This window comes from Anabrus simplex, chromosome 1 (assembly GCF_040414725.1).
Source record: "Anabrus simplex isolate iqAnaSimp1 chromosome 1, ASM4041472v1, whole genome shotgun sequence".
NCBI lineage: Eukaryota > Metazoa > Arthropoda > Insecta > Orthoptera > Tettigoniidae > Anabrus > Anabrus simplex.
In genome coordinates, this window is record NC_090265.1 from 1,192,354,980 (window position 1) to 1,192,368,727 (window position 13,748).

The window sequence follows — 13,748 nt, forward strand, 5'->3', positions numbered from 1 at the left end:
AAACTCAACTGTTACTGGCAGTAGGAAAGGGGGCCTGCCATTATGAACAGAACTCCTGAACGCGGAGTTTACATAAGAAACAACGTATGTAATAATAATAATGTTATTTGTTTTACGTCCCACTAACTACTTTTGAAGGTCTTCGGAGACGCCGAGGTGCCGGAATTTAGTCCCGCAGGAGTTCTTTTACGTGCCAGTAAATCTACCGACACGGGGCTGTCGTATTTGAGCACCTTCAAATACCACCGGACTGAGCCAGGATCGAACCTGCCAAGTTGGGGTTAGAAGGCCAGCGCCTTAACCGTCTGAGCCACTCAGCCCGGCAAACAACGTATGGGGCCTCCTGGTGGTATTCCTCGGGTAACACTAAGAGAATGCAATTTAATATCTTACGCACAACATGTATGGCAATTTACCTAGAAATCTGGATACAATGTAGAATTTCGTAGCATAGCATAGGTACAATAGCTAGTATAAAATAAATGCATAATTTTGTTATCATAATCATCATCATCACATGCACTTTCCAGCTGTTGGCCAGGTCTGCTTGGAACATAAGCCCCTCAATCTCCTCTCGTCTTCCCACCACCTCTCCCTCTTCACTCTTGCTCAGTCCGCTTCTCTTCTCTGTACACACTCTTCCACTTCTTTTATCCACCTATCTCTTGGTCTTCCTCTTGGTCATTTTCCTGTTATCCCCATTTCATGCATCCTCCAGGGTATCCTTTATTCTGTCATCCTCCACACGTGTCCATACCATCTAAGTCTAGATGCCTCTATCCTGTTATGTAGTGGTTCCTTTTTTTTTTTTTAAATTTTTTTTTTTTTTTTTTTTACTATATCTCTAACATTCACATTTCTCATCTTATCCATTCTTGTCACTCCTATCCTGCTTCTCAGCAATTTCATTTCACTTGCCTGTATCCTAGTCACAGCTCTCTGTCTCATTACCCAAGTTTCTGCTGCATACGTCAGAATAGGTACATAGTACGTCTTGTATATCAATCTTTTGCTTCTCTGAGGGACATCCTTGTTCCAAACCAGTGTGCTGACACCTTTCAGGAACGCTCCTGCTTGTTTTACATGCTTGATTATTTCCTTATTATTTCTTCCACTTTCCTCTACAATTCTTCCCAGGTACTTGAAACTCTCTACCTTCCTAAGCTTTTCCCGTCCAAGCATTATCCCTCTTGTAGGTATCTCCTTCTTTTTAGTTGCGATCACTATCTCGCTCTTTTTGGCATTTAATTTCATTCCATATTGTTCCACCTCATCTACTCATGCACCGAATTGTTCCTGGATATCCTCATCCTTTTCTCCCCAGACTAACAGGTCATCCACAAACACCATCACTTTCATTTTTCCTTCCCCAATTTTCCTTGCCACATTTGTCATTAGCTCGTCCATTACTACAATGAAGAGCAAAGATGACAGAGCATTTGCTTGTCTTAATCCATATTTCTGCTCAAACCAGTCTGTTCTCTCTCTTCCTACTTTCACACAACTAACACTCCTATGGTACATCTCCCACACTCGTTCTATTGTTGGTTTTTGATACTTTTTTTTCTCATTTTTATTTTACAATTAAGTCTACTGAAATGTGATTTTAATTTCACATTCATATTATCTTGCCGGCCCCATGGTGTATGGGTAGCGTGCCTGCCACTTACCCGGAGGCCCCGGGTTTGATTCCCGGCCAGGTCAGGGATTTTTACCTGGATCTGAGGGCTGGTTCGAGCTCCCCTCAGCCTACGTGATTAGAACTGAGGAGCTATCTGATGGTAAGATAGCGGCCCCAGTCTACAAAGCCCCAAGAATAACGGCTGAGAGGATCCATCGTGCTGACCACACGACACCTCGTAATCTGCAGGCCTTCGGGCTGAGCAGCGGTCGCTGGGTAGGCCTAGGTCCTTCCAGGGGTGTAGTGCCATGGGGTTTGGTTTGATTCATATTATCGAGAGATACCGATGATGATGATGATTGTTGTTTAAAGGGGCCTAAGATTGAGGTCATCGGCCCCTAAATCGAGAGATATTAACTGTTTATCAGAATTAATTCAAATTCTATAGATTTTCAAAATGCTATTAAACACTAAATCACAAATTTATAAATACTAAAAAATGCTAAAAGTACAAATCAAAATGGTAAAAATCCAATTCTGAAATGTTAAAAATCACCACCCTTACCAACTGCACTTGAGAACAATCGTTAAGTCAAAAAAACATACCACTAAATGACAACACAGTAAGCACACATGAAGCACAACATTTATCACTTTATAAGGAAAACTTACCACTAAATCTATTGGTCAGAATCGTGTATACAAAGCTGCATAAATTACATCTACTACAACAATCGTTGTTCTTGTAAGAACTACATCACCAAATCTATCATCTGTCTACAGCACAATATTCTCTCTATTCTTCCCTTCTTAACAAGAAAATATAAACCGTGTGCTTCCAATAAAGTACACGCTGCAAGTTCATCACATTCTACTTGAATTACCTAGGAGTTAATAAGTTTGAAATCCAGAAGTTCATCACTGAATATAGGTACTTGTAAAAATAATTATACTGAAATTTGTAAGATTTTGGCTTGGGCGTCTCAGTAAAAATTCCTGGATCTGACAAAATTATCCTGACCTATTTATCGGGAATACATGCAAAATTGAAGTATTTTAAGAATGATAAGAGGTTGTAAATTGAGTCAGCAGGATAATCCAGTAATTATATATATAAGTTTAAAGAGGACAACAGAACAAACCAAATTTCAGAGGAGTCACTATCTGTTTACTAGAAATAGAATATTTTGGCTGGAAAATTGAGACACTGAGGGGGAAAAAAAAATTTTAAAACTGAAAGAAATGAGGGAAATGCATGCAGTCATATCAGAGGAAAAATAGCCCTCATCCATTACCATGCTCTACAGCCCAAGTCCAATTGTTTTATACTGTTCTAATTCATGTCCATCCATAGTAACCAGGATCTTCCGCAACTTCTCTTCCTTTTATCTGTAATTCCAGACCTTGTTTTGGCATTTTCCCTTCATTTATCAATATTATATGTTCAAACTCTCAACCTATTTTTTCTCCATTTTATAACTTAATATTGTCACCCTTCATTGTTTCCCTATATCTTAAGTTCTCACCCGTCTCCCATAATACACTTTTCAAAAACGTCATTTTTGCTGACTGCATTCAACTATATTCTTCCTCTGTCATTAGTCAAGTCTCAAACACATATTACATATTATTTTATTAGTCTTCATAGGTATACCTTTGTTTCATAGTAGATTCCATAGTCTGCAATAGAAAACATGTCCAAATAGCTAATTTCCATTGTACCTTTGAATTATCTATGAATTCTCTAAGTACTTGAAGTTCTCCACTTCACTAACCTAGTCTCTGAATTTTATTGCTATTCTCGTGTTTTTGCCTTGCTTTCCTGTGCATATTTACAAATTCTCATTTCCAATTCTTCAAACTTCCCATTTACTGTGTCAAGTTATTCTAACATGTCTCTTTCATCCTTTCTACCACTAAAAAATTCTAGTACTCCCAGTACATTCCCTTTTTGATTCTTACTGTCATATCCATAAGGTTGCAAAATCCCTTTTTCTATCACTTCCCATTTAGGCACTCATATATTCCATTATCATTACTTCTTTATCTTGAAAACATTTCTACACATCTTTTGGAAATGGCTCTACATCTCTTGATGTGTACGTGCAAGGAATGCCTTAACATTTTTTGATACATCCAATACAGTAATACTGTACATTTCCTTTGCAACCCCTACCCAACCAGCAAAGCACACACAGTGCGCTTTCTTCTAATCAGGGAGTATAACACATATAAAAGCATTCCTCTCTCTCAAACATTTAGGAGAGAGTTATTGGTTGATAGTACACATACTGCAAGCATCTGATGAGACAGCCAATATCCCTGGTCAAATATACTGGAGTAACTGATAAAAGAAGCTCTTATCAATGATCTGCTGTAGAATTTCTAGTAGTGATGTCGATCATCACACCCCTACTTTCAACTACAGAAACTGCAACGAAGAATTGCAGTCAATAGAAATGAACAAGAAATCACCTTCTTTTGTATTATCTATACTGCTTGCTTCTATACTCAGAAATAGCTTTCTTGCCTGTAGAACATTTTCATCCAACACACACTACAGGTATCTCTGCTTTGCTAGAGAATGTCATGAACTAACTTGAGTTTGACACTGCCTGGAACATGCAAGATTCCATTCCTGTCCATTAACTTTTTATTGTACCCTTTTGCTCAAAATTTGGTAAGTAGCTATTTGACATCTACCTTTGGGGGTGCATTAAGGACCATAGGGCTCAGAGAACGCATCACTGTTGCTATGACCACAACAGGCAAGTGCTATAAAGATGTATGGAATAAACTCAATTACTGCATGGATGTATATTGTGTGACCAAAGGGACACATACATATCATTTGTAGTATGTGAAGAAAACCGTGTGTTTATGATTCTTTTCATGTATAAAATATATACGCATGTTCTGAAATCAAGTACAGTAATTCTTTTATAGTAACCTTGTACACAGAGCATAGATGTATAATTACAAAAACTGTGGAAGCTTTTGGGATAAGTAGATTTTACAGATTCTTATTCTGCTACCTAAAAAAAAAAAAAACTTCAACATCTTGCAAGTTAAAAGGCCTTTAGGTTTAAAATTATTCATTATTCTAAAAATTGCTATTTCGAAGCTGGTTGGGATTCGAAAGTCTTGATCACAAATTGATATCTAATGAGTGCAGCCAGGTTAGAAATGAATGTGTTGCATCGATGAGGTATATGAACGATCTATTAACTCAGCAGGACGAGTGTTCTCTGTTGAGACGCAAGGGCACGAGATGGATGAATATTATTCACAGGCAAAAATTCTCCTTATTTCTAAATTGTAATTACTGGAAACTATGCAAATGATGATAAATCCATGTACTAAATCAATTATAATAATTTTGGAGTTATTATAGCAATGTGCAACTTGTGATAAGAAGAATGGATATTGAAATATTCATCATTCAGTTTTTATATTAGGTCATTTATATTACACACACATTTTCTGTATCAAAAGAGTCACAAACGATAAACATCCATCGGGTATAGAGGGAAGAGCAGAGGGTAGGAACTGTAGAGGATGTTCAAAGATCAGACTTGATCACTCTTCACTCCTGGTCCATTACTTCCTGTTACTCATTCACTTGTTCCACAATTTCCACACACAGGCTTCACATGTTCCCAACAAATTAAGTCTTTTGCACATTATATAACATATATTGGTTTTTCTGTCCTTTTTGCTTCCACAGTCCTCACATTTTCCTGCTTGATGCTTTCCAAGGACTGTACTTTTTCTTTCTTTAGTTTTCCAGAAAGCAACTGAATACCACTTCGGAGATTTGTTGTGTCACATATTACATCAACCGTGTTCCACAACCCCCATCAGTATCATGTCATCATTTCCGGCTTCTTCTTGGTGCCAGACTCTTTACTGCTGCATTGCAATGCATAGCAGATGCTGGGAGAACTGATAACCACAACCTCTATACTTTTACAGTCATTACTCTCATGTTCATTTTCTGAATCATTATAGTCTTCTTTGACACTGCCAATTTCTGAATCACCACTAGTCTCAATGTGGCTGTCTTCCTTGGGAACATCAAGAGTTTTGACATTTTGTTCTGCATCAGAGAGCAATATATCTTCAATTTTATTACAAGTAATATATGTTAATATCTTTAAATATCTTCAATTTCTTAAGTTCACTAAAATTTTGCATAATGTTGCACTTGTCTTATAATAATTACTGCACTGTTCATCCGTAAAATTAAAGTAGTTAACAATAAACAACAATGGCATTCTAAAACGTATGAGCATGCGCAGGGGTGTAATTTACCCAATCTATGTTTCTTTCACACCATGAGCAGAACTAACAAAGCTGCACAGCTGATTCAAGGTCATGATATTTGGACGAGTTCACTTGAAAGATACTCAGAGAGGAGGCCTGAAGTGCACATTAGAAATATCTGAAATATACATTTCAAATTTGCTTGGAAAAATTTTGCCCACAACGCACGTCCTTACGGGTTAAAATGGTGTTTCAAATGGTTTAATCTCTAGTCAGTCCAAGCTTTTGCAGAAGGATGATCAGAATTTACTTGCGTCTCTGTCTGTAAATTTTCTAATTTAATGCAAGTAACATATTCACTGCGCGACTGTTTCAGCTTTCTCACTTAGTTTACAAAAGGAGTATATCTATCTATATACATAAAATAAGAGTTTTGTCTGTACATTGCTCAGAATTTAAAAAGGATGATATTTCTGCATCATTCATGTCCACAGTAACAAGGAAATGAACTTTTTAATTTTCCATAATTTCTGTCTGTCTGTCTAACTGTCTGTCTGTCTGTATGTATGTATGTACACGCATCATGAGAAGACGGCTGAAGAAAATTTAATGAAAATCGGTATGTGAAATTGGGGAACAATCCACTACAATCTAGGCCATAAATAACTGTATTCACGCTGAGTGAAATGGTAGTTTAGGGGAATGCCTAAAATTTAATTCTCAAATATTTGTTATTAGAGGTGTAATCGATAAATACTACATAAATAAGGTTATACAGTATTAAATTTCCTATCATTCATGTCTTATACATTGTTACCGTACCAGCTGTGATCACAAGGATATTCATGAATTTGGATTTTTGTTACCAAGTCGAGTCACGAGAAAATGGGTAAACAGAATTTAATGAAATTCGGTAGGTAAAGTCGGAGAATAAGGAACAACGGTCTACGCTATGAAAATTTTTACAAATCACTGAGTTGAAAAAAAACTAAATGTGCAGCCATACAATACAATATAGAAAGCTCATAACATTGATCAACAATAACATTACATTCACCATTGTTTGTTGTGATGTACTTTGTGTCTTCTGTTGCCACCCATCTCCGGTAGATAGGATTACTGCTGCGTACTGAGTAAATTTTATTTGCTTTGCTTCGCACCAACACAGATAAGTCTTATGGCGACGATGGGATAGGAAAGGGCTAGGAATGTGAAGGAAGCGGCCTTGGCCTTAATTAAGGTACAGCCCCAGCATTTGACTGGTGTGAAAGTGGGAAAAAAACGGAATACCATCTTCAGCGCTACCGACAGTGGGGTTCAAATCCACTATCTCCCGGATGCAAGCTAACAGCTGTGCACTCCTAACCACACAGCCAACTCACCTAGTCGTACAGAGTGTAACAGCCTGCCTGAATATTGATGGGAAGTAGCTGGGGAGTTAGATAAATTTCTTCTTTAGCATACCGTTCCTCTGGTTCATACATTTTCTGGTACTACTGGTACGTAATACACTGGTTCATCATAGCATTCAAGCTATTCCATCCCTACTCTGAGGTACTGGTTGGAATGAACAGTGTGCATATTTAACGGAATAATGGCAGAGGAGTGTTCACAACAGTCTGCGGCCTGGTCATTCCAGCTCTGGAACTTTGGACTATTAGATTTGTACCGTACTACTGTTCGATAAAAGTGATAAAATGTGCGGTTTTTCATTTCATTGAGTATTTTATATGATAGCACTGCTTTTAATCACTACATTCCTACTGGCATATTTGTAATGACCTATGTTGACTTCAGTTAGGAAAACCACAAAGTCAGTCTTTCTGAGAATCCCATAGCGAAGCACGGGTAAATCAGCTAGTTTATTATAAATATACCCCTTTTGTAAATTAAGTGAGATCGCTGTTTTCAATACGGAACAAAAATGAGAGTGATGGTTTGTAACGTTTTAGCTTTCTCAACAATCAATGGTTGACAATTATAGGACAATAACTTCAAAACCTTAAACCTTTAAGTGTACCATGAGAAAAAGTATCCTAAATGACATCGCTATGAACATACTCTGGTATGCTGCTTTTCTTTTTCGGGTTGAAAATTGATGTTTATGTACCTTACATACAGGTTGTGGACATTTCGAATACCTTCAGTATTCTTTATCAAGGTGACTCGCTCCGAGGTTATCGGTCTCCCTAGGCAACTAAAAGAATATTGCGATGTATTCAAAACATTGGCAATCCTGCACATAAGTTACAGTACATAAAATGACATACCCAACCTGGAAAAGGAAGTTTAACAGACTGTGGAAGTTAATCTCTAAAATACTTCAGTATTTTGTTTCTGATTACTGTATATGAGGTATTTCATTCTTGGAAGAGAAATTGTGAATACTATATTACAGGGTGCTCATTAGTAACCTAAATCTATATTCCCTTCATTTTTCCTGTATTAAATTTAGTGGGACATGGTATATAAGAGTGAAGCTCAAGTATGTTTATTATACTCTCGAATCACCATCTTGAAACATATTTTGCACTAGCACTTATGATGGCATAAAGAACTTGAAGTAAATACATCATAAGTCAAACAAGCTACACCTTATCATAAAGTGTCTTATCAGTAATCCCATCATAAACAGCCACTACAAGAAACACTACAACCAACAAAAATGAACTACATTGATCACAGCAGGCCATCAGTCAGTCATTCTTGAAACTAATGCCTGTGGTCATCAAGAACCTTATTCTTGAAAATGGCGTGAGTGACTATGCCAATTTCTAAAAAAACATTTGTAACAGGAATAAGATCCCAGTTCCTGTAGCAAATGGAAGTGTTGTTAGATTACATATGCTGGTCAAGTAGTGTGCATAGAAACAAGCACCTCTGACATATTCCTTTCTCTGTAGAATTCTTTTCTGTGATAATTTTGCTGTTCCGTAATAATTTCTCCTTAATAGTGAGGTGAAATCCATAATAATTATGGGCAATCCACATTAGTTAGTACCTTGATTTTATGTAAATTATATGGGTAGCTTTTAAAATACTGGGCATTTTGAAAGGAACAGTAAGAAGATAAGAGTTATTGTCTTTTTAATTAATAATTTTATTATAATAAATGTTTTCGTTTAATGAGAACAAAGCAAATTAATTGGGGAAAGTTAATATCTAGGAACATTTCATTTTCATTTTATTATCAAAGTAAAGACCTGAAATAATATTATTATTAAGAGCGAATTGTAAACTACACCACAATCGAACTAATGCAATACTAGACAGATTGCACGCCTTCTGTACCACCCTTTTCGAGTGGTTAGCTTTTATATTCACTCACCTTCAATACCGTGCACACTCACTCTGTCTCTATCTCTCTCTCAAAGTACTACTGTACTCTCTGCATATGACTTACACTGCATCTACATATCATTCTCGTTCAATCATTCAGTCCGATTTCAATCTTAGATAAAAAACTTTATTCTGACATGATAAATCATTTCCCTTTGCTTTCCCCTGTATATTTCCAGCATTTTTATTTCCCTGTGTTTTCCCTATTTTTCCAGAAAACGGGTACCCTGTAAGATAATCGCATTTGGATTATAAGAGTGTGTTACCGAACCATTTTCTTGGGGAAATGACTTTTCCAGTGGTTTCCAATTCCTTTCTTGCACCATTATTACTGGTCCTAGAAATACCTGTAATCTTTGCTACTAACTTTGTTACTTTACTGAGGGTACTAACTAGATTTGCAATGCAGAACTTCTAAAATATATTTAGCTCACACAACTTTTCACCACTCATTAATGGTTTACCCTTCTTATGTTTTACATGTGAAGGACTTGTTAATCCACATTAAATTCATCTGACCAATGCACTTTCAAATAAAATGAATTACATTTTATAAAACGGCTAAAATCTATATACTTAACACAGAAACTATTAAGAACTATTAACTATGAAGATGTGGATATTGTCCTTGTCTGTTTTCAGGTTTGTCCTTTCATGCTCTTTTTTACTGCTCCCTCTTTCCACAGTAGGCTCTCATTGAAATTCTTGTTCCATTCAACAAAATACTTGATCAAATGACATAGAACTATGCCCGCAAATTGGGAAAATGTATTCCAAGGGACAGGAAATTTAAGTTAAATTTATTAAATGCAATAAGCTACCTAAAATCGTATGGCTTTTGTTTTGGCGCAAACATACGTCCAAAAATAATCTTAAACTTTGTTAGGATCAAGTTCAATTTTTAAAATTTTTTTTTATCGAGCAATGAAATTAAGTCCATCCAAGCAGAATACCATTCATTACAACGTCTAGTTGTTTGGTTTTTGGTCCATGTGTAGCCTGTATAAACGCATTTTCTTTATTTTGTTTGAGCCCGTGAATAACAAAAGTCAAATTGTTACATCAAAATTAGACAGGAATAATATACTGATAATTTAGACAAAGGCTGATTGTGCACCGTGTCAAAGGATACACAAACATGAAGTACTTCAGTTTTCAGTATTTCATGAAATTTCTTAGTATGTCATTTGTGTAAATAATTTAATGTTTTATTTCTCATCACTTCTTGTGTATTCCTCACAAAAGGAGCAAACATCAGTTTGAAGGTCTCCAAAAAGTAACTTGAAATAGAGGTGGAGGAATTTAAAACTTTTTGAGTAAGAACATCCTTTTTGTCCAGTGAAAGTAACTTGATCTTTCTACATGCACTGAAGCTTTTAAATTTGACACTCTTCTGCCTCCCATACTGATTTTTCCTCCATTTAAGGCCTAAAATAAAGTTAACTATTGACTATGAAATATTTTTTATCATTTTCAGTTACTGTACTGCCACCTCTATGTTCTGGCCTAGATTTGCTGCAATTTTTAAAATATTTACCCAAATTTATCAATCAGTTATGCCCCACTTGTGTTTTGGAATAACAGGCTTTGGCACACATCCGAATTATACATCTATTCATAAGCAAAGCAAAGTCATCTCCGTATAGGCTAAAAAAGCCCATGGAGGGGTGGAAGGTAAAGCCTTCCACTATCCATAATCTCAGCATTTGGTGAGACAGAATGGTTAGCTCTATTCCCAGCTGCTTTTGCCCCCCAGGAATTACCCTGGTACTCATTTTTGGTCTAAGCCGAGCGAAGGGCCATGTGCACCTCTGGAAGTGGAAATCTTGTTTTTTAACTTTTTTCTGACATCTTGAACGGGAATCGAACCAAAGTCATTCTGGATGAACCGAGCATGCCTTTACCAGGCATTCTCTTATATGAGCATTCACTTCATGCATGAAGTTTAACACACCGCGATGGGATCTTGGATTTTCCTTTTTACATCTTTAAGTTTTGGGCTCAACAGGATTAATGTATTCAATCAAAAAGCTGTTTTTTTTGCTGCTTGAGATTTATGTTTAAATAACTTATTAAAATGTATGTAATGTCTTCTTCTGATAAAGAAGCAGCAGAATTACCATGAGTAAGGTTATGTTTGTAAACTACATTAGGCTTAGGTCTAGAGGATTAACTATTTCCGACAATTTTTGTTCCAGTTGTCTGGATCTCTTTCTCCTCCTTTCTGTTGCACTAACATTATTGTTGTATACTTCTAAATATACATCTCCTTTCTGACACATTAAAATACATTATGAATTGTAATTATGTAACATGCAGAATGCACAGACATTACTGGAGCCTACTACAGGGATAAGGTTATGTACATTTAAACAGTGGAAATAAGAGCTTTTGATCAAACCCAATGTCTTTCAACATGGCCAGTTGTATGCATACTATGTGTGTGCAACAACTCTGAGCAATTTGGAATAACACACTGTTGCCTGATGTCCATTTGCAATAAAACCAATATTTGAATAATTATTTTACTAAAGACTTAGCCCTTTTGGGGGGAGGGGTTAAAACCATTTGTCAACATGTGAGAATAACTTTGGTGATGAAGAAACATTTAAAATCTAGAATTCAACAAAAATTAACTAAGTGTCTTTTAGAATCCACCTCTTCAAATGAAATGAAATGCTGTGTGGCCTCCGGAGAGGCCTGGTGTAGGTCTTTTGATTTGACTCCCGTAGGTGACCTGTGCGTGTGATGAGGATGAAATGATGATGAAGACAGTACATACACCCAGTTCCCGTGCCAGGGGAATGAACCAATGATGGTTAAAATTCCCGATCCTGCCAGGAATCGAACCCGGGACCCCTTTGACCAAAGGCCTTTAGCCATGGAGCCGGACACCTCTTCAAATAAGAAGCATATATATATATAAAATCATAACTGCCCCTCTTTCTATGCACACGACCTATAAATAAATATGTTACACTTCCCCAAGACCTATGAAATTATTATAGTAGATTTTCAATGTAAGAGAACTCATAACTTATTTATAATGAAAACTGTTTGCTCACCTGAGAAGATTCGCCTGATGCTTGCTCTGATGTCTCTGATATAGCTGGGGCACTTAGGAAGTCAACAGGGTTGCTGTCCTTAGTTTCCACTGAAATCAGCAAAGATACTTGGTACAAAGCTCTTTTCTATATTACTGAAAAGCATCCTTGTGATACTGAATTTATGTAATTACAGAATCTGAATCATATCTGCAACGCTTGTGTCAATTTGATTAAATCACAACACATTTTAAACCAAGTGTAATTTCAACTGTGGCAATATTTGTTAAGGAATATATTAATGATTTAATGGAATACATCATTTAACCAAACGTAAATGAGCTATTAAGAACATCAAAATCATTTTTTCTTTTGGTCACAATATATCAGAAGCTGGGATTAGAAAATAAGGTCACATTATTTGCAAGGAGGGACCAATGATTTTAATTTTACTTTTGATGGAAATTTTTGTTATTTATGAAGCACACACACTATATATATAAATTTGTAGAATTTTGTGTTATTTTTTACACAAATTTACATTCGTTTAAAGAAAGTCTGTGCAATATTTTAGTATTTCTGTCATTCTATTTAAAAATGAAGGACTACAAGCATACGATTCAAAAACTGTAATAAGTCAAGTAATGTAACTGTACCAAGATCATGAGAAAGGAAAGGTGTGTGTACCAAGCATGTGCAAAGTGAGAAACACATGACAAAAAATATTATCTACAGCTAATGAATTATGTTGTCTAGACTCTTTCTACCCTGATGTTGACACTTTGACAATAAGGCACATGTTACTGTGGGTCCGCTGTCGACAATAACACGACACCATATGTTTCCATTATTTGCTATCACCTGACAAGTTTTGAACTCTTTACTGATGGTGGCCTTCTTAGTAGTCACTTCTATGCTTCTCAACGGAGCATATCCCTTTGTTCCATTTTTTTTTTTTTTTTGTTATTTGCTTTACGTCGCACTGACACAGATAGGTCTTATGGCGACGATGGGACAGGGAAGGGCTAGGAGTGGGAAGGAAGCGGCCGTGGCCTTAATTAAGGTACAGCCCCAGCATTTGCCTGGTGTGAAAATGGGAAACCACGGAAAACCATCTTCAGGGCTGCCGACAGTGGGGTTCGAACCCACGATCTCCCGAATACTGGATACTGGCCGCAATTAAGCGACTGCAGCTATCGAGCTCGGTGTTCCAATTTTTATTAGCTTTCTTCATAATATTTTTCCTAAAGGAATGCACACTCATCAGACGTCAACATCAACAAGTTGAAAGTTGCGACTGTAATCACTGGCGTATTATACTGACTTTGGAGTAAGGAGATGAGCTGCTAGACTAATAAAATGAAGTAACAGGTAAGATAGGTTGAAACCTATCCTGATATTTTTTTATACAATCAATGTACTGTAAGAGGATAGCGTGTGAAGAATCGGCCTCCACATTCAACCGCAAGGCTCTGAAA

At 36.5% G+C, this 13,748-nt stretch overlaps 1 protein-coding gene across 3 annotated transcripts in view; it reads right to left on the reverse strand.

Annotated features, from left to right (window-relative positions):
- The window catches only part of Sec16 (Secretory 16), a 753,833-nt gene that overhangs the window by 117,359 nt on the left and 622,726 nt on the right, over positions 1-13,748 (reverse strand). For all 3 annotated transcript variants that reach the window (XM_067137541.2, XM_067137539.2, XM_067137540.2), the window contains exon 26: positions 12,292-12,380. In XM_067137541.2, the coding sequence (XP_066993642.2) occupies positions 12,292-12,380 (89 nt within the window). The remainder of the gene's footprint in view (positions 1-12,291; positions 12,381-13,748) is intronic.